Source organism: Phyllostomus discolor, chromosome 14 (assembly GCF_004126475.2).
Source record: "Phyllostomus discolor isolate MPI-MPIP mPhyDis1 chromosome 14, mPhyDis1.pri.v3, whole genome shotgun sequence".
NCBI classification, from domain to species: Eukaryota; Metazoa; Chordata; class Mammalia; order Chiroptera; family Phyllostomidae; genus Phyllostomus; species Phyllostomus discolor.
The window spans coordinates 29335236-29358341 of NC_040916.2; the positions used below are offsets into that span (position 1 = coordinate 29335236).

General features: G+C 62.5%; 1 protein-coding gene across 1 annotated transcript; it reads right to left on the reverse strand.

The window, feature by feature from the left end:
* Window positions 1–1638: 1638 nt before the first annotated feature.
* Window positions 1639–19102, reverse strand: ALG14 (ALG14 UDP-N-acetylglucosaminyltransferase subunit). The gene is made up of 4 exons (XM_028503422.2): window positions 18830–19102; window positions 17213–17364; window positions 10740–10871; window positions 1639–1905 (listed from the first exon to the last, which is right to left on the reverse strand). Exons 1-4 carry the CDS (start codon window positions 18963–18965, stop codon window positions 1675–1677), a joined length of 651 nt encoding a protein of 216 aa, XP_028359223.1. The 5' UTR covers window positions 18966–19102; the 3' UTR covers window positions 1639–1674.
* Window positions 19103–23106: the final 4004 nt, after the last annotated feature.

Consider the following 23106-nt stretch of genomic DNA (forward strand, 5'->3'; position numbering starts at 1 on the left):
GCCTGCCGTTGCCCCGGCACCCCCTCGGGAGAAAGTCTGGAGCAGGGGGCGCGCCACTGTCCCTAGAGCGTCCGCCACCTTCCCCTCCGGGAAGTGTCTCGGGCCACGTCTGCTTCGGGGTCCAGCCCACGGTCCGCGGGAACGGACGGAGCCCGGGCTCGGGGATGTGGCGTCGAGGCTCCAGGAGCGGCCCCTGCGTTGCCTCCTCCTGCCCGTGGCTCTGGGCCGGATCGGGGGGAGGCCGCCCGGCACCTTGGCTCCTCGCCGTGGGGGCAGGCGTGGCTCTTCTCGCCGAAAGGCAGCCGCTCCTGCGAGGTCTTTGTGTTTCCTTGTGAGGCTGTCGTCCCACTTATGACAAAGATGCGAGAGAAGATAAACACCCCAGCTGTGGCCAGGGGTCTTCTCGTTGGGTGGCTTTGTGGAAGGGACAGGGGTTGGGGGGAGCAGGGGCTGCCTGGCCTGGCCAGGTCCCGCAGCAGGTGCGACCCGCGCCAAGTACGACCCAGGCAGGTGCGGGCGGGCGTCGGGAGGAGGGCAGGTGCTTGAGCGGGCCCTGCTAAACCGTGCATGTCGCTGCCTCGCCGCGTGCTTGCGGGGACTGAGTGAGCGAGCGTGTGGAAAGTGCCCGGGAGGACCCCTGGCGTCCGGCCAGCACCCGCAGAGTGTGAGCCGCACACGCCCTCCCGAGCCTGGGCGTCCCGGCATGGCCGAGACCGGCGGGTCTGGCCTTGCACACTTCCTAACACACCCTCGAAAACGGTTCTGGGAGTTTGGATTCCGGATAACAGAACCACGTTTTTACTGCTACGGCAACGGTCACCTTTTACTTTATTTCAGTAATTACACAAGGGCTTCCCAAAGGTGCTGGGGATGGAGGCCAGGAGCCGACAGTGCCGGGCTGAAGGGCCAGGGGAGAGGCTGGTTTCCATCCGTGGCCCCGGGGCTGGGAGGGCACAGCCTGGAAGGCACCCCCGGCCACTTCCTCTCTGCGGGGGGGGGGGGGGGGGGGGGGGGGGAGGTGTGCCCCGGGGGGGCTGCCGGGGCCACACAGGAAACGCAGCCCACTGGGTCGAACAAAGACAAAGAAACAAAGAAACACCTTTCCTTCACAACGCAGAGTACTGGTCAAAAAGAATGCTAATCATAGAGTCTGCATTCAGTTCTAGGAGAAAATATGGCTAAAACTAGTCAGCAGGTAACTTCTGAGCGATTCTTCGATGTAGACGAGAAGGCTGGTGCACAGAGGCGTGAACACTGCATGGTTTATTACTGCTTGTCTCTTTGTAAAGATTTTATTTACGTTTAGAGAGGGGAGGGGAGGGAGGAAGAGAGGGAGAGAAATGTCCATGCGCGGTTGCCTCTCATGCACCCCCTACTGGGGACCCGGCCCGCAGCCCAGGCACTGCCCTGACTGGGAATCGAACCGGAGACCCTGTGGTTCGCAGGCCGGCGCTCAGTCCCCGGAGCCACGCACACCGGCCGGGGTGGACGTGCGTCCCGCAGGAGCACCCGGCCGCCGCCCTGGGTGCCACACCCCTCTCCCGGCGACGGCGCTCAGACGGCTTTGAGACACACGCGTCGTCCTCTCCCGCCTGTGGCCGACAGCAGGGGCGGGGGGGCCCCCGCAGGGTCGGAGGGGCCCCCGCGGGGTCGGAGGGCGCCGGCCGCTGCCCGTCAGACGAGCCGCCCCAGGAACACGGCGCCGGGGTGCTTCTCCTTCAGCGCGGGCCACTGCACCAGGAAGTGGTCGCAGAAGGGGCGCAGGAGGGCGCCGGACAGGGACAGGCGCTCCACGCGGCAGACGCTCTCCACGTAGACCAGGAGCACCTTCTTGACGCCCAGCAGCCCCAGCAGCAGCGCGCACGCGCAGACCGGCACGCAGGTGCCCGGCCCGTTGCACAGCACCTGGGAGCGGCAGGAGGGCGGGGTCAGGGCGCAGCACCCCGTCTCAGCGAGGCGCCTCGCAGCACACACAGTCACACGTTAGGAGGGGTTTTTACGTTTAAAAATTATATGTTGTGTTGGTTGTGCTATCACAGCTGTCCCATTTCCCCCCTCCATTCCCCCCCTGCCCTGCACACCCCTGCCACCCACCCACAGTCCCCCGTTTAGTGCATGTGTAAGTTCTTTGGCTCCTCCATTTCCCATGCCATTCTCACCCTCCCCCTGTCTGTTTTCTACCCACCATCCATGCTTCTTGTTCCCTGTGCCTTTCCCCCTCTCTCCTCCTCCCACTCCCAGCTGATAACCCTCCATGTGATCTCCATTTCTGTGGTTCTGTTCCTGCTCTAGTTGTTTGCATAGTTTGTTTTTATTTATTAATTTTTTTAGGTTAGATTGTTAATAGTTGTAAGTGTGTTGTCATTTTACTGTTCATATTTTTTACCTTCTTTTTCTTAGGTAAGTCCCTTGAACATTTCATATAATAAGGGCTTGGTGATGATGAACTCCTTTAACTTGACCTTATCTGGGAAGCACTTTACCTGCCCTTCCATTCTAAATGAGAGCTTTGCTGGGTAGAGTCATCTGGGATGTAGGTCCTTGCTTTTCATGACTTCAAATACTTTTTTTAAAAAATATTTTATTTATTTATTTTTAGAGAGGGAAGGGAGTGAGAATGAGAGAAACATCAATGTGTGGTTGCTGGGGGCCATGGCCTGCAACCCAGGCATGTGCCCTGACTGGGAATTGAACCTGTGACACTCAAATACTTCTTTCCAGCCCCTTCTTGCCTGTAAAGTTTCTTTTGAGAAATCAGTTGATAAGTCTTATGGGCACTCCTTTGTAAGTAACTCTCTCCTTTTCTCTTGCTGCGTTTAAGATTCTTTCTCTTTAATCTTGGGTAACTTAATTATGATCTGCCTTGGTGTGTGCTTCCTTGGGTCCAACTTCTTTGGGACTCTGAGCTTCCTGGACTTCCTGGAAGTCTATTTCCTTTGCCAGATTGGGGAAGTTCTCCTTCATTATGTTTTCAAATAAGTTTTCCCCCTGGCTGGCATAGCTCAGTGGATTGAGCGCAGGCTGGAAACTAAAGTGTCCCAGGTTCGATTCCCAGCCAGGGTACATTCCTGGGTTGCAGGCCATAACCCCCAGCAACCGCACATTGATGTTTCTCTCTCTCTCTCTCTCCCCCCCACTCCCTTCCCTCCCTAAAAAAAAATGGATGAATAAAAAAAAAATAAGTTTCCCATTTCTTCCTCTTCTCCTTCTGGCACCCCTATGATTCGGATGTCGGAATGCTTCAAGATGTCCTGGAGGTTCCTAAGCCTTCTCATTTTTAAAAATTCTTGTTTCTTTGTTTTGTTCTGGATGAATGCTTATTTCTTCCTTCTGGTCCAAACCGTTGATTTGAGTCCTGGTTTCCTTTCCATCACTTTTGTTTCCCTTTAGTTCACTTTTCATAGCTTTCACTTTTTTCTGTTTTGCGACTTTAGTCAACCAGTTCTGTGAGCATCCTGATGATGACCCGTGTTCTAAACTGTGCATCTGATAGGCTGGCTATCTCTTCGTCACTTAGTTGAATTTTTTCTGGGGCTTTGATCTGTTCTCTCATTTGGGCCCTATTGCTCTGTCTTGGCGCGCCTATTACGTAGTAAGGGGCGGAGCCTTAGGGCGGGACAACCCACGGCCCTGTGTTGTGACACTGTGTGGGGGGGGAGGGGTCCAAGAGGGAACAATGCTGCTTGCTGGGCTCTCTGTGGGCTTTCAGTCACTTCCCCTGCTCCCCACCAGCAAACTGGGTCCTTCTGGTGCTGGTTCCCGGGGGGGTGAGTTTGTGCACATTCTAGGACCCTGTGGGTCTCTCCAATGAACTCTCCTGTGAGGCTGGAGTTTCTCCCGCTGCTGCAACCCCCACAGGTGTTTTCAGTCAGAGGTCTTGAGGCTTTATTTCCCCGAGCTGGGGCCCTGGGTTGTGTGGTCTGCCTCGCTCCCCAGTTGTTCCTCCCGGTTTATCCGCATTCGAGTGTGGGACCGCCCGCTCTGCCAGCTGCTGCCTTGCCACAGTCCTCTCTGCCCAGCTGCCCACCTCCGCCCCTCCTACCCATCTGGGTGAGTGTTTCTTCTTTAACTCCTTGGTTGGTGGACTTCCTTACAGTTTGGTTTTCTGGCAGTTCTGGCTGTTTTTGGTTTTTAAATTTGTTGTCCTTCTTTTGGTTGTGCGAGGAGGCACAGTGTGTCTACCTATGCCTCCATCTTGGTCAAAACAGATTTTTTAAGTTTTTCTAAGTCCTGAATAATTCCTCGTCAAGATGCAATGTGTAGCCAGCCACGTGCTTTGCAGCCCGCGGGGCTGTGCTGAGCTCTCTCGCTCACCGGCTCTGTGCCCGAGGCAGGCCGCTCCCCCGCTGTGCCTGGGTGCCCATCCTGTGCCGTGGGGCCCGGGGCACAGTGCCTGCCACTCAGCCAGCACCCACTGGCCGGCTGTGTGTTGCTCTTCTCTATCACTTCCGTTCTCTTTCATGGCCGAGTAATATTCCACCGCAGGTGTGTGCCACTGCTCGTCTGTCTGGCCGGCTACCGTGGAAACCCGGGGTGCCCCCATCACCTGGCTGTTGTCCACGACGCTGCAGCGAACACGAGGCTGCAGGTGTCTTCAGGTCAGTGTGTTCACGTTCTTTGGATGTAATCCCAGAAGTGGAACTACTGGGTCAAAAGGCAGCTCCATTTTCACTTTTTTGAGGAAACCCCACACTGTTTCCCACAGGGGCTGCCCCAGCCTGCGTTCCCACCCACAGTGCACGGGGGTCCCTTTCCCCCACGTCCTCGCCAGCGCGTGTTGTTTGTGGGTTTACTGGTGACGGCGGGTCTGACCGGGGTGGGGTGACGTCTCCTTGTTGTTCCTCTTGCACTTCCCCGACGATAAGTGATGTTGAGCATCTCTTCATATGTCCATTGGCCATTTTGCAGAGGATTTAATTTCCTCTTCTGGACAAAACCTTTTTAGTTTGCTGTAGTCCCATTTGTTTATTTTATTTTTTCATCTGTTTCCTTTGCTTGAGGGGACATGCCCGAAACAATACTGCCAAGAGCTCCTTCCTTCCAGGGGCTCCAGCCTGCCTGCCCTGCCCTGCCCTGCAGGGCCCTGGAAGTCCCTGGCCGCAGGCGGCACACAGGCCTGCCGGCAGGACGAGGAACCGAGGCTGGCTGTGTCGCCCTGCTGGGAGCCCGGGCCCCCAGCTTCCGGGGAGCCTCCGCGCGGGGCCTGAGCTCCAGGCTGGCAGACGGGGGACAGGGCGCAGAGACGCACGGGCGTCGGACTCCCGCGTCCCCTCCCGTCTCGGCGAAGCCTGGCTGCAGTTCCCACGCACCCGAGGACGACCGACCCTACACCCCGCGGGCCCCACGGCCTGGCTCCGCCTCCGGCCACTGAGTGCAGGGCTGGCAGCGAGCTGAGCTGGTGGAGGCCGCGCCGGACTGGCTTTTCGGGTCTTTGCCCCGAGGTGCCAGCCCAGCAAGTGATGTGAGGTCCCACCATGCCCGATGTTCTTCCATCTGGACGGCAAAGCCAGGGCTGCCACCGTCAGGGATCATGACCGGGCCGGGGCAGCCCCTTGCTGTTTCCATGGCTGCCTGGCCGCCGCTGCGCTCTGCAGGGGAAATGGAGCCTTGGCGCTTTCCTGTCCTCCGGACACGCGGTCCAGGTGCCGGCTTCCTGCCCTCAGGGCATTCCTGTTCCCACGGCGCCCCAGTGCCCTGCGGTGCTTTCAGGGAGACACCTGCTTCCCGAGGTCCCGAACTCCCCCACCCCGGGTGGCCGGCGCAGGAGCTCGCCCGAGGGCGTGGGTGCCAGGGTGGGGGCAGCCTCTGCGCCCCCAGGCTCGTCCCTGCAGGCGGAGGGCAGCCCCTGACCCCTGCAGGCACCGCGCCCCGGCGTGGCGCTCTGCTGAGTGACCCCTCTGGACCTGATGGCAGCCCTCCGGGTGGGCGTGGTCATCGTGGTGTTTGGACAGGCGGACGAGGCCAGGCCGCACAGCGGAGACTCGGGGCAGCCTCCAGGGGACGGCGGGCGCTGCGTCTGGCGTCTGTGTGGGGCCGCCGCACCTGCCACCAGGCCCGGCGCTGGCGCGACTTGCTCCCGGGCAGACGGGACGCCTGGGAGGTAGTTGAGGGCGCAACTCTGGCCACTGTTAGCGACCACTTTAAGTTTCCGTAGAGACTCGGGGGCAGACTCCCGCCACGGGCTGAGGTGGAGCAGAGACCCTTCCAGCAGATCAAACGGGGAAGCGGGGGCCATGGAAACCAGGGACTTCCTTTCTGAACAGGGAGAACCGGCTGACTTCAAAGCAGGGACAGGACTCGGCCCACGAGCGGCGTTTTCTCCGGGTCCTTGCCTCGTGGGCACGGGCACCCGTGCGCCGAGTCCCTGCCGGCCGAGCCGACAGCCGGCCCAAGGCGCCCCTCAGGTGACCCGTGCCCAGACGCACTTGGGCGGAGGGCCACCTGATGCCTTAGTTCTCGGTCAGAAGGGTGCTTGCAAACACCCACAGGCTCTTTCTGGCCTCGGCCCTCCTGCCTCCTGGGGTGGCTCAGAGGGCTGGGCGCCATCCCACCGAGCGAAAGGTCACCGGTTGGATTCCCGGTGAGGGCACCGGGCTGGGCTGCGGGCTCGGTCCCGGGTCAGGTCTGGACGTGTGTGAGAGGCAGCAACTGATGTTCCTCTCTCACACTGGCGTTTCTCTCCTTGTCTTTCTCCCTCTCTCCCCCTCTCTAGAAATAAAAAAGTAAATAAATCTTTAAAAAACTCTGGCTGTGTGTGAGAGAGAGGGAGAAACACAGTGACAGAAACCCCCCCCGCCCCCCCGGGCAGGGACTCAGGAGCCCTGGACCTTGTGGTTGGAGGACACGGTCCCCTGGGGCCCCGCCCGGCTCCCGGCCTCACGGATCGCAGGCCCGTCCGAGCGCCTGGCCCAGCTCGGCCACAGGGCAGGAGGGACGCGGGTAGGAGACTTGGCTCCGGGCCCTGCCGCGCTCATGGTGCAGCTCGGGGAAGGGGGAGCCCACAGAAGGAGGGCCACAGGAGCCCTGCACGTTCAGGGGGCGTCTGTGGGGGGGAGGCAGGGAGGGACGCGGCCCCGAGAGCAGACCCCGAGAGCACCGTGCTGACGAGGGGAACGTGCTGCCCTTTGCCGCTCGGCAGGCTCCGCCCTTCCCGGCAGAAGTGCACACACGTCAGTGCTGACGTCAGCCCCCCCTCCCCCCCAGGCACGTGCTCTCTCTCCGAGGCTGAGGCCCCGCAGCAGCAGCAGCAGCAGGGAGCTCCTCACCGTCTTAAGAGTGGGCAGCACCTGCCCGCGCTCCTGCCGTCTCTGATGGAGACCCTCCCACCCCCCAGCAGCACGTGGCACGGCCCGCTCCGGGAGCCCACGCGGTGAAATCCGAGAGGGGCTCGCCCGTCCCTCAGGAAACCCACGGCGGTCAGTCTGCCCGTCCCCGCCCATGGGTCCCGTCGGACAGGCGTGCAGGGGACAGGCGTGCAGGCCTCGCTCCTGGGCCCGGGAGAGGGTGAGAGCTGGCCCCACTGGCGCTGCCGGGGGCGGGGATGGGAGGGTCCCCTCGGGAGACGCTGTCCCGGTGCAGCCGGGGCCGCACGCAGAGAGCAGCTCTCTCTGCGGCTGGCGGGGCCCCGCCCGTGCGTGCCGCCAGGAAGAGAAGGCTGCGGCCAGGAGGCGTCGGGCTGCACCGGTAGGAGTTACGCCGGGAGGCCGGGAGACAGAAAGGGCCGGAAAGCAAGCCCCTGCAGAGGAAGCGCCGGCCTAAACAGAGGCCTCTCACCCACGGGCTCGGGGGTGGGGCAAGAAGGCGAGGGCACGGTGTCCCCAGGGGCTGTTAGAGAACACTGAGTGGGAATCTTTGCTTTTCCTAAATACAGTAAAAAGAAACTTAAGTGGCTCCTTGACAGGTGGGCATCAAAGCACAGCGACTCTGGCTGGGGACGGTCCGGGCGGGCGAGTGCACCCACGGGCCCCCCCCCGCCCCCCCCCAGCCGGCCTCCAGCGGGTGCACCTCCCATTGTTCTCGGGCGTCGGCGCAGCGCCACAGGGGACACGGCTGCCCCTGCTGCGGGGGAGCGAGGGGCTCCCGGCGCTTTCCCTGGCTGCTCCGATGGAGGCGGTGCGCGACCCGTGAGGGACGCGCGGTCAGAGGCGCCCCGAGAAGAGCTCCGGGGTCAGGCTGGCGGGCGCACGAGCCAGCCAGGGCGGCCACACAGCGTGTTTTTCCTGTTCCACCTTCCCCCACTTCAAAGCCCGGAGCGGCCACCCCCGCCCCCTCCACCCCGTGACCCGGCCCCTCCCCTTCAACTGGCACCGAACCCCGCGGGCTCTGGCGCTGGCGCCAGAGTGCAGGTCAGGCCTCAGGGAGCTCGCAGTTGGCACCCGGTCCCCACGCCCCGGCTGCCTCCCGCGGACCCCTCCCGCAGCTAGGGCCACAGCCCCCCCCACGCCGCGTCCTGCTGTGCACTGGTGCTCCCCTCTCCCCTCTCTGCCCTCAGGGCAGAGAAAGGCACCCCTGAAACACGCTGAACAGAAGGTCACTTCAGGGACTTTCGGCGGCTGTACACACACAACTCTGCCGACCCGCAGGACACCTGACAGCCCCGGACGCCGCCCCAAAGCCTGCCCTTCCCTCCCGCTCTGCTCCGCCCAGCTGCCCACCCCCACGGGCCCGTCTCTCTGGTTCATGCCTCCCCCTGCCCGCACAGTGGACCCCTCTGGAAGCAGCCCCATTTCCACCAGGCTCCGATCCTCCCTCTGCCGCGCTCACGGTGGGGTTCTGTGCCGCCCTGCCACCCCGGGACACCCGCTGGCCTCCACCTGGGAGGATGAGGCCCCTGGGACCGGCTGGAGCCCTGACAACTCGGGGGCCACACAGGCAAAGCGGAAGGACAGGGCGCAGGGGAGGCAGAGCCACACAGCTTCCGCAGCCGGAGGCTGGCCCAGCCCACCATGCTGGGTGGGACAGGCCCCGGGAAAGGGGAGAAGCCCAGTTTCTGGTGCGGGAGAGTCCCCGGAGGGGAGCCAGGGACGGTGGAGCAGTCTCGGACCACGACGCCCAGCCCGACCTGGACGGCCTTCGCGCTGAGGTCGTCCAGAACGCGGACCAGGAGCCACACCGTTCAGACCACAGATGTCACTTCTGGAAGGAGGCAGCCCCGGGCCGTCACCGAGCTGGCCGGCTGGTGTGCCAGGGCATAGCTGCCGGCCCCACACGGCTGGGAGAGCGGGCGTCAGCCCGAGGGAACCACAGGGTTTCCGCCCCCCACCCCACGTCTCCCGCCCCGGGGACCAGGCTGTAGTCAGGCCGGCCCCTCGAGTCCCCGCGGTGCCGCTGAACGGGCGGGGAGGGCCCGGGGGCCACGCTGGGAGAAGGGGCCCTGGCCTGACCTCTGTGCCCGCGCACACGGCCGTTCCTCGGGGACAGCTGCTGACCAGACGTCGTCGGACGGCTCCCAGCCCCGTCTCCCTCGTCTCAGGACACTCGAGGCAGCAGACAGCCGTGGCCGGTTGTTTCTGACGTGACTTGGCCTGAAAACCTCCCCCTCCCTTAATTCCACTCACAGACGGTCATCCCGGGTCAGCGGGCCCCGCCTGTGTGCAGCCAGGTCTCCTCTGCACGTGCCGTGAGGGGCCTGATCGCCAGGACACGCGACACGGGACGAAGGCCGCCGCGCAGAGGGAGCGGGATGGGAGCCACGGCGCAGCGGGGAAGCGAGGTCCCCCCACTGGTTATCGTCAGGAAGTTAATGGGTCTCGTTCAGGTTTCAAACGCGTGCCAATCAACAGGCCAATAAAAGTGCGATAGACTAGGTAAACAGCGCGACCAGCGCCGCCCAGTCTGTGACTCACCACCGAAAATGCCCAGTTAAAAAAAATCCCAGCGTCCTGCTTGCGGACAATAACCCACTGTCCATGCCGACCGCTGGAGCCGTGAACTTAGACATTTCCCAGCTCATACTGGGTGAGAACCACGGGAAAAAGTGACTCCGGGGAAGAATGGCCTCCTTTCACGTGAAGTGGGAGGGTGCGCGTCACGGACACACGGAGATTTGTCTCAGCGCGCGCCGGCCGGGAGAAGTGAGGGGCACCTGGCCGGCGCTCCCGCCCGGAAGGAGAGAGGCTTCCTTTGCGGTGGCCCCAGAGGTGGGAAGAGACAGCGCTCTGGGACAGGTCACAGGACAACCGGGGGCACCCGGGGCAGACCCTGGGGGCCCTCGAGGGGCGGTCTGGCTCCCCGAGGAGTGGACAAGCCCATGGCCATGACCTGCAGCAGCCCCCAGAGGGGCTTCAGCACACGAGGGGGCTCCGCCCGGGAGGCCGGCCGCGGCGGGGCAGCCGACCGGGTGAGGGTCGCGTGTTTAAACAGGTCCAGTGCAGAATGGAAGCGTGAGCCCCGCCCACTCTCCCCCCCACCAGGAACATCCCCCACTTTCACAGGCCCGTCCACAGCTCTCGTCAAGTGTTGGGTTGGTTAGAAGGAAGCCGAGAGACGCCCAATCCAACCCTCTCGCTGTAAGGTCAAGACCGAGGCCCCGAGCTCGGGGGACGGACGGAAGTAAGGTACGAGCTGAGTGGGCCCACAGCCCCTCCTCCCCCTCGAGGGGTCAGAGGCCGAGGCCAGGCCGCCCCCAGGGCCCCGCGTGCCCCTCCTCGGACGTCAGCCCCAGGTCACTGCACCCCCCAGTGCCGGTGGAGCACACCAGCGCTCGCCCGTAGTGGGGCCGCGGGGAGGCCTCTACGCACCAGGTCTGGCTTCAGGCGGTAGGTCAGCGGAAAGGAGAGCCAGGCGGCGCGCAGGGTGGTGAACACCGTGGACAGCCAGGACTGCTGGACCTCGCGGCTCCGGGGGATGCGGTGGATGTGGTACTCGGGCCGCTGCAAGGGAGCAGAAACCGGGTCAGCGGGCTGTGGGCGCCAGGGCCCCACGGGCGGCCTCCGTGTGCGGCGCTTCCCGGACCCTTCCTGACGCCCACCCCCGCTGCTTGCGGGTCCAGCCAGGACACTTTCTCGTGCTTCACGCGGCACACGGCACACAGCACACGCCTCTGGGTTACGGCCGGAGGTTTTCTAGGCTGCGTGCGTCTGGAGGCGCCGGCTGCGTGGCAGGAGGGCGTGTGCGGGCCTCCGTCTGCAGCTCCCGGCCCCCCAGCGGGCGCCCCTTTCCCCAGCTCTGGGGCTCCCGCACTCCCCCCGCCTCTGCCCTCTGTCCCCTGTGCCTGGCTCCTCACTGGAGGCTTGTGCACCAGCCCTTTCTGGGGGAAGACGGAGTAAAAACGGAACAAAAACGGAGTCCTAGGGGGACAGTCGGACGTTTCTGTTGAACCTCGGACCCCAGGGCTCTCCTGGCAAGCGCTACTGCGCTGCTGCCGCGCCCCCTGCTGGCAGCCACGTGGCGACGCAGTTCTGGGAAGGAAGTCCAGAGCTCACCCTGCGGCGACGGCCCCCTCTCGCCCACGGTGGGCAGGAGCGGAAAAGCGGAAGGAAGAGGAACGTAAAAGTGAGACTCTCTCCTGTTCTCGCTCTGCCAAACAGCGCAACACCCCGCCTGTCATTCGTCCGTCCACCCAGCCACCCGCCCGAGCCCCTGACGCAGAAGGGCAGGGCCACGCCCCACAGTGCCTCCGGGGCTCCGTGCACGGCCGTGACCGGCACCTGCGTGAGCGTGCAGGGCGAGGCCGCCGGGAGGGAGCGCCGGAGCAGCGTGGCGGACGCAGAGGGCGGAGGAGGTCTTCAGGCCCCTCCTTCCCTGACAGGAGGCGAAGCCCTGGGCTGGGCGCTGACGGGGGTGACAGCTGGAGACTCCCACGGCACCGGCCGGAACGGCCTCGCCGCTGGGAACCCCAGACGGGGCTGGCCGGCCCGGAGGCCGCAGCGACCTCGACGGAAACAGCCCCAGCCGGGAGTCCCAGGGCTCCGCAGACCACAGCGGAGCGGGCACCGCGGCCTGCGGGGTCCTCCTCGCCGACACTGTGCGCTGGGACGTGCGGGACGTGCGGCACGTTGACCGCTCGGGGAGCCCGCCGCGCGCGGACTCTGGCTGGAGACACGTCCAAGCCGGAGCGGCAACGCTCCGTTCGGCCCGCAGCGGTTGCAGCTTTCCCCCCGGCGGTCTCCTAACAACGCAGGGGCTCACGCGCGCCAGCAGGGCACTGGACGGGCCCACCGCCGTCGCTCCGACATCGGGGCGGCCCGCGCTGGCGGCGCCAGGGACACGTCTCCACACGTGTGTGGCGGCTGCAGGCGGGGCCCTGCGGACAAGCAGCCTGTCACGCTGGGGGCACCCGGCTCCCCAGACCTCGGTGCCCACACCAGCTGCGGTGACGGCAGGGCCAGCGCCCGGCCCGGGGGTCGAGGCCTCGAGGCCGCCCGCAGAGGCCTTCCCTGGCTGGAGAGGCCGGCCCGGGAAAGGGAGACGCCGCCTGCTCCTGGAGGGACTACGGCCCCGGTGCACAGAGTCTGAGGCCCGGCCCGAGGCACGCCAGCGGCCCGCTCCCAGCTCCCAGCTTCCAGTCCCGGTCCGAGGCCCAGGCACCAGTCTGCCTTGGGTGCGTCCCTGTCTCACAGCCTGGGCCCGGCGGTTTGGGTGGGACTTCAGCCCACCCCCTTCACCCCCACCTCTAGCTCCCACTTCTGGGGGGCCCAGAAGGGCCTAACCAGCACGGGACAACCCCGAGCCCGGCCACCACGCACGACTGGGCACGTCACCCAGCCGAGGCCACCAGGCGGGTGCTTGCTCCTGGGAAGAGAAGCCTCGTGTCTCTCAGACGCCAACACGGGCCGTCTTGGTCCGTCCTCACGCTGGGGCAACGGTGTGAGGCCAGGGCCACGGCCAGGGCGAGGGTCTGCCGTAGCTCGGCACGTGCCATTCACCCGGCACCGGCGGAGGCCAGGCACCAGCAGCTGCAGTGAGTGCGGTGTGTGGCTCAGGCACTCCGACCCCGTCGATCCGGCTCTGATCCAAGGCAAGCCTCGCCTGGCCTGCCTTTCCTGGGGTCGTGGGGAGGGGGCCCGTAAGGTTCGGGAAGGGATTTCGGACGTTGAGTCACTGAAACACTTCAGAGCTGTGTCCCCGTCTACGTGGCGTGCTGTTCTGAGAACAGTCACTCCGTCACTGAAACGGCCACATCGGGGTCCGCACCTGCAACGCACCACGGCGGTCTCTTCTTCTTCGGACGCCCCCCCCCCCCCGCCCCCAACGGGCTTCCGCGTCAGGGGGTGCTCGTCTTCACACGGGTACGGCTCGTTACAAAGGGAAAAGCACAAACATACACATCAGCCACACACCAACGGTGTGATCGTGTGAGACCGGGGCTGTGACACGTAACTCCCAGACTGCGGGGAGCCCCACAACTGCAGGGATGGGCCAGGTGGCGCTGCGTGGAGCCGACGCCCCACCCGGGGGCGGCCCTGGGGGTGTGGGAGGGAGGCCGTCCCGGCGGCTCCGGGCCCACCGGCTGACCGAGGAGCCCTGCAGCCGGCACACCGCCGCAGACACCCGGCGGGAGACGCCACCCCAGCACCGCCTGGGGCTCGGGCGGCGGCGGGCAGGCCAGCCTGCTGCTCCCGACCCGCGGGGCCGCCCCAGAGCACCGGTGCTCACGCTGCGTGTTTGGGCTGTTCCAGAGTAGCTGCCTCCTGCCAGCAGGTGTTCCTCCTCCCACAGCCGCGTTTCTCTCGTCTCAGCTTTACTTCTAAAACACACCCCTCGCCGTTCTCTAACCATCGTCTTAGAAGATGCTCAAAGACACAGCCAGAAGTCAACCATCAGCCCCACACCACACGACCCTCCCCTCTGTGCAGCCTTCACTCGGGCTGATCGCTCACGGACCCCCCCCCCCCCCCCCCGCCACTGGAGGGGCTCCCAGACGACCTTCCCAAGTCCGAGGAACCTGCCTCGTGGGCTCCCCACTCTGTCCCCATGCCCCCGCTGCCGCTCTCGTCACACGCCCACACGCCCTCCTCTGGTCCGCTCGGGGCCTGCCCGCTCCACGTCCCCCCTTTCCCCACGCTGTATCCCGGGTCAGACCCCCCATCTTCCTTGGGAAGCCGCCCCAACCCCCCAGCCTGGGGGTTCTGCCCTCCCTCCCACCCCACACTGGAAGCCGCAGGTGCCTGTGGTCTTGCCACCCCCTCCAGCGCCCTCGGCTCAGCGAGATGCCTGAGGGTGCTGACCGCCCACCCCCTTTGAAGCCCGTCTCCTCTGCTCCCAGCTGGCTGGCTCTGCGCAGCGGCCGCCACCCACGACCGCCTTCACTGCCCTGCCGAGGACCCCCAACTCCTCCTGGGCTGGCCTGGCTCCCCGGAGTCCCCGTGAGAGTGGGGAAGTGGGGTCTGTGTCGGGACTCTCCATCCAGAAGAGCCACAGGTCTGCCCACCGGCCTCGATGCTCGGCTGTGCACTGCCACCTGGTGGCGGCCCTCGGGGATGACAGCGACTGGGGGGGCGAGGCACCAGAGCCCACAGTGACAGCAGTCGGTCAACTCATGCGGGCCCAGGCAGCTGCTTCTGAAGCTGAGGGGCCCTTTGGGGGTGGGAGGGGGAGAGAAGAAAGGGAGAGAGCCGGCAGGGCCTCCCTGGGTCCGTGGCGGCCGCCCCATCCTCACTGCTGCTGACCACAGGCTGTCGAGTTCTGCTTGCTTGTCTTGTTTTCACGCCCCGCCCCCAGCAACCAGAAACCCTACTGACCCAGCTTTTAGCCAAGGCCAGGACCCCCGACCCCAGCTTCCCACCCCTGCTGGTGCCCTGGCTCCCTCGGCCTGCTGCCCGTCTCCCCAATCCCCTTGTCCCCCCCCTCCACCCCGGTCTCCTCGAAGTCCGTTTGAAGCGGCAGGCATGCCCTGGCCCCTGGACCACGCAAACGTTCCGACGACCCCTCCGGCCGCTGACCCCCGCTGTGCGTGTGTGTGCTGCGTTCATGTCCCAGCCAGCAGCACCCCCGAGCAGGTGCGCGTGGGCACGGCCGGCCCGCCCTTTCCCGTCAACAGGTTGCTCGGGCTGGGCTTTCTTGTTTTTTCTTTCTTTTTTTTTTTTTTTAACTTTTTCTCTAATCAAAGTAAGACCCTCGCTTATGGTAGGACATTTGGAAACTTGTAAAAATACTCCTGAATGTGTCTAGTACCAAACTGTGCCCTGCCCCTGGGCCCCTGCTCCCGTCTCCAGGGTGTGGGGGGTGGGTAGGGGGACATCCTGCTGAGACACAGCCGGCCGGGGTCCGCTGCGCTCGGAGGGGGGGGGGTCTGAGCTTCCCCCGCAGCCTCGAGCTGGTGACCAGTTCCACTTGGAGAGGTTCCCACCCGGTCTTTCTGAAGCGTGGCTTCAGCCATCTTTGCTTTAGAGCTTACCCCCGGGGAATTATACTTTCTTCAGAAGGCTCTGAAACATGTTTTCATATAAGTAATTTCACAGCTAATGTTCAGGGTTTTTTAAATTTTGCTTTTCTGCTACTTGCCTTTCCAACAGCTTTATTCCAGGGGGGCTGAGGGACTTCTCCCAAGGGAAGCCTGTGTCTCCCAAGGGAAACTGCTCAGAGAAACGAGGGCTAACAGCAGGGCTTAAAGTGAGCAGAGCCCTGATCAGTGCAGCTCAGTGGGCTGGGTGTCATCTCGCAAAGCGAGAGGTCGCCGGTTCAGTTCCCAGCCAGGGCCCATGCCTGGGCTGCAGACAGGTCCCAGAACCGTGTTTCTCTCCCTCCCTCCCCTCTCTCTAAGAATAGATAAATAAAGCACAGAAACAATGATTTATTTTCATTCTTGTGTACATATAAATAAGGTGAATCTTGTACCTGAAGACTTTAAATACCATTAAAAAAACTACCGTGGACCAAAGGAACCAGGAGTAATCTCAGTGAAGTTTCTGCAACCCAGGAGGTGATTGATCTCCACCTTGGAATTAATAAAACTATTAACTTAACATTCTTAAGTTAAGATCCAGTTTCCAACCTGCCGCATGCGTACACCTGCATGACCAGGTGAATGCCAGCATCTAAATACGTTTCCTACAAGCTAGCAAAAACATTTAGTTCACTGAATAACTGCATATCAACTGCATATCAATTAACTCATAAACCAAACAAGAGAAATTCCCTCTGCTACTTGGGCTGTTAATTCACAGCCTCTGATTTCTAGGAGGGTCTGATGTTCCAGGAAGGGTGGGCTCGTGGTCGCACTGCGGGCCGGCATCTCCCCAGGACTGGGTGTGAGCTGTGCTCTGAGCGGCAAGCACTCAACCCCTCACCGGGCACAGGGCACTGCCAAGACCCGGGCTCTCGGGCGGCACAGCCGTGCTGGCTCGCTGGAGGGGCCGGGAAACTCAGCCACGGGGAGCCACACGAAGCCGCGGACGGCGGGAACGTCGTGCAGGGCCAGGGAACAGCTGTGGGTACAGCGACGTCGGGGAAAGTAGGGGGAGAGGGGCTGGGTGGGGGGGCTGTGTCTACAAACAGTCCAGCGGAGACTGCCACCCGGAGGACACACTGAAAGTGCCTGCACTTAGAGCGTGAATTTGACTTTGGTTCTGGCAGGTAATGTAAACGAACCTGAAAACGCTCCTCCCGTGAACAGATTACAATACTGTAAGAAATGTAACTACAACCTTCAACATGTGCTTTTGCACTGGGAGGAAGGGGATTCCTTCCCTGCCAGGGACAAGAAGAAAACAAGCAGGAAGCAGACAGCGCCCAGCACGACGGGTCAGAGACCTGGGTGGGGGTGGGGTGGGGCGGGCTGCCCTCAGGGAGCGGGGTGGCAGCTGACATTTCGGTGACAGTGACACTCCCTGTCCCGGAAGGTCACCATGCCTCGGGGCTCAGGGCTCATCCTGTTCTGCCTTCTAACTAGACTCAGTCCCTGGGTGGCCTCGCCCACTTGCTCACTCCAAGTCCGCACCATCACGCAGACACACACGGCAGCCAAGCTGATATCCCAGACCAGGGTCCCCTCCAAGCGTCACTCGTGGATCCGACCGCAGAGCCTGCGGCTTACTGGGGCAGTCACAGACGTCCCGCGTGGGTCCCCCCGCTGCCTCTGGGGTCTTGCTCACGTAGGTCGAGGGCAACTCCGTTTCGTGGTGGCTCCGGCCGGAAGCCTGGATGTCACCCTCCGCGCCTCACCTGTCTCCCACACCCACATGCCCACCCAAGTGCCACGGGGTTGCTTCCCGGGAAGACGAAGCCCAGGCCACCACGTGCAACCTCCTCAGGAGCAGAAAGGGTCACTTACCGTGGTACCGGGGTCTCTCTCAGCTCGGCTCTGTTCGAAAGAGTGTATCTTCTGGGCACTGAACTCGTCCGTGTCGGCAATGACGTAGTGCCTGGGGCGGTAGGCGCTGGACAAGTGCCCGAGCAGCCTCAGCATCTCGGTGGTGTGCCCGCCTGGAGGAGGAGAGGAAGCCTCAGACCGGGAGGCCAGGCAGGCAGAGCTACTTGACCTGCCAAGCCCGCGCCGACCTCTCAGAGGCAGGAGGAGCGGCTGGAAACAGGAATCTGTGCCCTTGTGTGAGCTCTGCTTTTACTCGGGGAGGAGGGTAACCGGTGCATCAACATAGAGCCAGCGCTCACAGCAGGTGCTGAGGAAGGTGGCCAGCCGGGCAAGGCACACCTCACGCTACGGAGAAGGGGGCAGGGCTGGGACACACACAGAGAGGCAGAGGGATACTGGGCGGCAGGGAAATTAGAGCGAGGCGGGGGAAGCCGACGGTTAGGAAAATCCAAGCCTTGGGGTGGGTCGGGGAGACCCCTCCCCAAGGTGGAGGCGACTCAAGGACCAAGCTAGTGGGAGCGGGGTGGCTGCTGGGCAGGGCGGGAGCGTCAGGACAGGGGCCGGAGAAGGACCAATAACGGGAGGCGCGCGTGTCCGAGGGACGGCGGACGAGGCGCAGCAGCGTGGGCGAGCAGCCCGGGTGGGAGACAGCGGAGAACACCCGCGCGTTCCACTGCTGACACCGTGCGGTCGCCGGAATCGCAACCCTTTCGCTTCAGGACCACGAATCGAAAAGAAATCAGCTGTGTTCGCTGAGTGTCCTTCACGGAACAAACACCCGAAAGGTCGGCCACCTGTCGCGCTGGCCACGTGCCACGTAAGCAGAGCCGGCTGCTGGCCGACCAGCCGGCGCACACGTAGCCGCCTTCACTGCGGCCTCGGGCCTCGGGCCTCGGGCGGGGGCGGCCCTGACCTGTGTCCGCGCTCCCCTTGCCCCTCCGCTCCCCCATCACTTCCCTGCGCCGCAGGAACCGGCTCCCGGCAGGGACCCAGCGCGCACAGCAGGGGAACGTCCAACCCGCGGGGCGCCTGCGTCCTCCGGACGCACCGGCCGTCCCGCAGGAGAAGGGGAAGCGCGGCTGTCCGGGTTCCAGGGGGAGCCGGGCACAGACAGAGAGCACAGCGCACGGGTCAGTCTGGGGACCTAGGCTCGAACTTGAACTCTTGTCGCATTGAAATGTGGCAACTCGCCTCGCCTCCCTGATCGTGATCCCTAAACTAAGGACGAAATGCCTAGACTGATCGTGCAAACCGGCAGCGTATTCTTTGGGGAAATTGCATGTTGGCATCAAGAGGCATCTGCGTCCTCCCGGCTCACTAACAGTTTATCAGACAGCTACCCGCTGGAGAGAGGCGTGATTACAGACAAGTGCCAGGCGCTCGTTCGTCATTCAAGTCGCGGCCCCGCAGCAGCAGCAGCCCGCAGGCGCGGGGCCCGGCTGGGGGGCGGTTCCGGCGAAACTACAACTCCCGGCGAGCAATGCGCACAAAGCGCTGAGGAGACCGCGGAAGGAGTCGCGGTGCACTCTGGGGCTTGTAGTCCCACCGCAACCCGGCGGTCCCCGCCCCCATACTTACCGGACCCGGCCACCACCAGGAGGCTGACAGACTTCCGGGGCACAGCGACCTGTGAATGAAGCACGAGCCATAGCCGCAGGGCCACGACCGCGGCCAACGCCCCTGCCGCGGCGATCAGGATGAGGAGGGCCCCCATTCGACGGAACGACGCATGCGTGATGGCCCGTGGACAGCCCGGAGGAACGGTCGTGGATCGGGAACTACGGGCGCTGAGGGGACTCAAACTCGAGGCGTCCACCGCCTTGCTGGGCGGGGCTTGCACGCGCTGGGCGGGGTTCAGACCCGGAGGCGGAAGTCCGGTCTCTGAGCACTCTGGATTCCGCGCAGCTGCCAACCGAGCGGAAGCTCAGACTACGGAAGTTAAGGCCCGGGGAGGTGGGACTTCCGGCCGTGATGGGGCCCCAGGGCCTGGGAGCGCTCCAGTTAGCAGGTACTGCAGCCCCACCAGGTTTGTGAGTTCCACCTGAGGCCCGGTGGCACACAGTGCTCCCGTTTTCTTCCCTCTGACACACCAGGGGGAGTGTTCTGCTGCACGTGCAGCCGTTCGCCGAAAGTGCTTGCCAGGAAAAGGTACCTTGGTGCAAAGACTCGAACTCGGGGCCCTCCCCCGTCCACGAACGTCCCTGTCCCCAACTCAGTGCCAACAGGAGTCCCCGACCCGGGGTGCGGTCAGAGGGGGCACTTCGGGCAGGTGACCAGTTCGCAAACGTGGGCAACCCCCTCAGAGGAAAATCTGAAACTCCTTCAAGAAGACACAGAGGAGGTGACCTTTTATACAGAGAGTCCTCGCCCTGGTTCCTGAGGCGCCCATTTTTATGCAAATGAGGGATTCAAATCTGCACCTTGTGATTGGTCCAAACAGCGCTGTTCTGATTGGCTGGAATCACGAGTGGTGGTTGGTTGGTATGGAGCTGCTCTGATTGGTCCGGTGCGTAAGAGGCGAGGACGGATACAGCCGTGCAGCTCTGATTGGACGGGGTGGGTCTCCGCCCACTGGTGGAGGGGGCCGTTCAGGAACCCCCTGCTGCGGTTGGGCTCCGCCGTGGGGACCACCGTGCGGGAGGCGGCCCGCCCGTGCGGTGGTGGCTTGTCCCCGAAATCCGTCCCGCTTGCCAGGCCTCTGCAGACAGCGGCTGCCAGACTCCGGCTATGGACGGGGGCCCAGTTACCCACAAGGGGTCCTCCTTGGCAGGACTATTCCTGATCAGGGTCAACCACCCACATCTCCTCTTTCCTAGTGATGGTGCTTCGTGCCAGGCGGTTTCAAAGCTCTCCAACCTCGTGGCCCGGGCAGCCGAGGGTGATCCTCTAAAAGTTCTGCCCGGATCCTGGGCCGAGTGGAAGCTCAGTGGCTCGAGGCAGCTGGAGAGGGGAGGCCGTGCCTTACAATTACTATTCACTTGATCTTATCACGAAGCCAACACCTCCCCGTCCTGCTTTCATTATTTTTATGTCTGGTCAGTCTGCATTGCGGCAATATAAAGATGCTAAGATTGGGGAGCCCCGTTCGCCCCAGGTGAGGTTTGCCTCCAGTCCCCTGTAGACCCGCAGGTTAGAGAGGGCGTGTCCAGTAGGTCGTATTGAGTCTTCCATCATTAATGCTCTTAACCTTACAGCCTCACCGTAAGGCCATTAGGCAAACACTATCCCTCTCCTTACAGGTAGGGTTTTGATGGGCTCAGAATCCCCTGGGCGTACTAACACAGGGTTGGAAGCTCAGAGGCAGGGCCTCCGGCGCAGTATGAAAAGCAAGAATACTACACGGGATGTGGTTTTCTTTCACCTGCCATTCCCGGCAATGGCTTCCACCTTAGACTCTCTCCCCTCCTCCTTAAGGGAAGACGTTAGTGATCTCGGAAGTTACTTCCAGACAAGGCCAGCTCCAGAGCCACAGGGAGGTCATCTTTTCACTGGGTCTTTAAGGGTGAATAAAACTTTTTTCTGGAAGCCCTCCCAGTAGACTCTCTCTCATCCTCTGGCCGTGTTGCTATCACCTGCTTACTTCCGAAGGAAAGAGACCTCGGGGCTGGCTGGGGTGGCGTGGAGGAAGACGTACTGCTCACCTCTTGTATCTTGGGCCTTTGATGGGGGTTGGGCCCTGAACAAAATGGGCCTTGTCTTGGAGAGGAGGAAGTTGGAGGGAGGTGGGGAGAGATGATTGCAGGGTCGGAAAATAATAGCTCTTGGATGCTGTGGAGATAGTGTGTCTGAGATGGCTTCGTAAGCTACCACAGGAAGTACAGACGTCGGGCATCCGAAGAACTATTGGGCTCCAGGCCCCAGAAGACATCCTCACGTTCCCTGCTGCCCCATCTCCTCGCTACCGCCCCTACCTGTGCTTGGGGGAAGTCAGTTTAACCAGACCTGGCTTGCGGCTGGGATGAGTGGGGTGACCAAGCTCTTCGAGGCTGCCACTTAATGCAGAGAATCCGAGTGGGTGGAGCGGCAGGCATGGCCCGCAGTTTCGGGTTGAGCTGTTTGGGGTCGAGGCTAGGGTCAGACTGTCCAGTGCTCCTGGCGAGGAAGCTGAGGACTGCGGGGAGGAGGAGTGAGGCGGCAGGCAGGGACAGGATCAAAGCTGGGAACTCCGGAACAAAATAAACTTCTGCCAGGTTCTGTCAGGCTCGGCGTGTGTGGATAATTAAGAGGTTGAGAAGCTGCCCTGGCCCTGGCTGGCGTGGCCCAGTGAGCCGGGCATTTTCCCGCCAAGGGAAACGTCACCACTTTGATTCCCCATCAGGCAGTGTGCCTAGGCTGTGGGTTCTGACCCCTGTTGGGGGCATGAGGCAACTGATGGATGTTTCTCTCACATCGATGTTTCTGTCCCTCTCTCCCTCTCTCCCCTTCTCTCTAAAAAAAACCAAATACTGTTGTAAAAAGGAGGTGCACTGGAAAGGCAAGGAGGGCTGAGTCAGGGGAAACAACAAACTTTCTCTTGCAGAGGCAAGTTGCATGGACAGTGCAGACAACAGATGCATGGGGGTAATCTGTGGTGTTGTGAAATGCATGAGAAATGAATTAGCAATTGATAAAATGAATAATGGTGTTGAGCCATGACCAATCCTAAGAGAAGTCTGGACAGTGAGTTTTATTTTTTTAATCTATCTCATAAAGTTTCTGTGGCAGATATCTTATTCGCGAATACATTCAAAGCTAAGATTATTTTGTGCTCTTCAGTAGGACTGTGTTTGTTAATTTGGTCAGTGTATTGAATGTGTACCTCCTGTGTGCGGGATTTAGGCGCAGGGGGTCTCCCATGAGCAGGGCAGCCGCCCAGACGCGGACCGCAGAGGAGGAAGATGATGGTGGAGGTGGGAGGGGGTAGATTGGGGCCGCCTTGTGCGGAGAGCGTCCGTGAGAGTTGCTGATGGATGAGATACTGGGAGTCAAGATGGCTCCTAGACTTGGGGCTTCCAAACTGGTCGGATGGCGTCATTCGCTGAGAACAGACAGCCAGGACGAGAAACAAGCTTTTGCCAGCGGAGCCGGGGAGGCGAGGAGGAGAATGAAGTGTTCTGCCCTGGGAGTTCAGTTTGAATAATAGCCTGGTGGACATCCAAGTGGCTCCATCAAATAGGCAGTGTCGTGCCCACATCTGAAGCCCGGGGCAGAGCCGGGGGAGAGTAGGTTTAGGGTTCAGACTGAAGAGGGTGTTCACAGCGGGGGCGCTGGGAAGGTCACCGGGGGAGGGAGCCTGACTCAGCCACTAGAACTTTCTGCAGGGAGGGACGTGCTTGAGGCTGTCATCCACCCTCCACCTGTGCCTGCTGAGTGCTTGAACTGGACTCCTGAGAGTGAGGAGTTGAATTTCAATTTGACTTCATTTACACTCTTTTCAGTTTAGACAGTAGTCAGTGGCTACCTGTTGGGCCACTCAGGAGAGAGGAGAGCCCCGGGCCATCGACATGTGGACACTGAGCCAGCAGAGACGACGGAGCAGGAGACGTCAGGGAGCCGGGGGGGGGGGGGGGGGGGGCGGGGGGGTGACCAGGAGGAAACAGCGTCCACATGCAGTTCCCTCGGGGCAGCTGCGCCCCCTGCGGCCGACGGTGGGACTGGGGATCACATCCGTCCCTGGGGAGCTAGTGAGAAGCACCTTCTCTGTGGGATGGTGGTTGTCGGATGGAAATAGGCGGGCAGGGAGCAGGAGGTAAAGAAAAGCGGTCTCTGTAGACAGTCCTTTGAAGTTCTCCTTCGCAGGGGCGTGGATGAATTAGTGGGGAGTGGGAAAGAGTTTGGAATCAAGGAAACTTATTTTTTTCATCCTTACCTGAGGA

Excerpts from the sequence above, each read along its gene's own strand:
- ALG14 (XM_028503422.2), bottom strand. The coding sequence starts at position 18,965 with ATGGGGGCCCTCCTCATCCTGATCGCCGCGGCAGGGGCGTTGGCCGCG. Across the intron at positions 17,365-18,829 it reads CCTGGTGGTGGCCGGGTCCG|GCGGGCACACCACCGAGATG; the intron begins GTAAGTATGGGG and ends CTCCTCCTCCAG. Across the intron at positions 10,872-17,212 it reads AGAGAGACCCCGGTACCACG|CGGCCCGAGTACCACATCCA; the intron begins GTAAGTGACCCT and ends GCTCCCTTGCAG.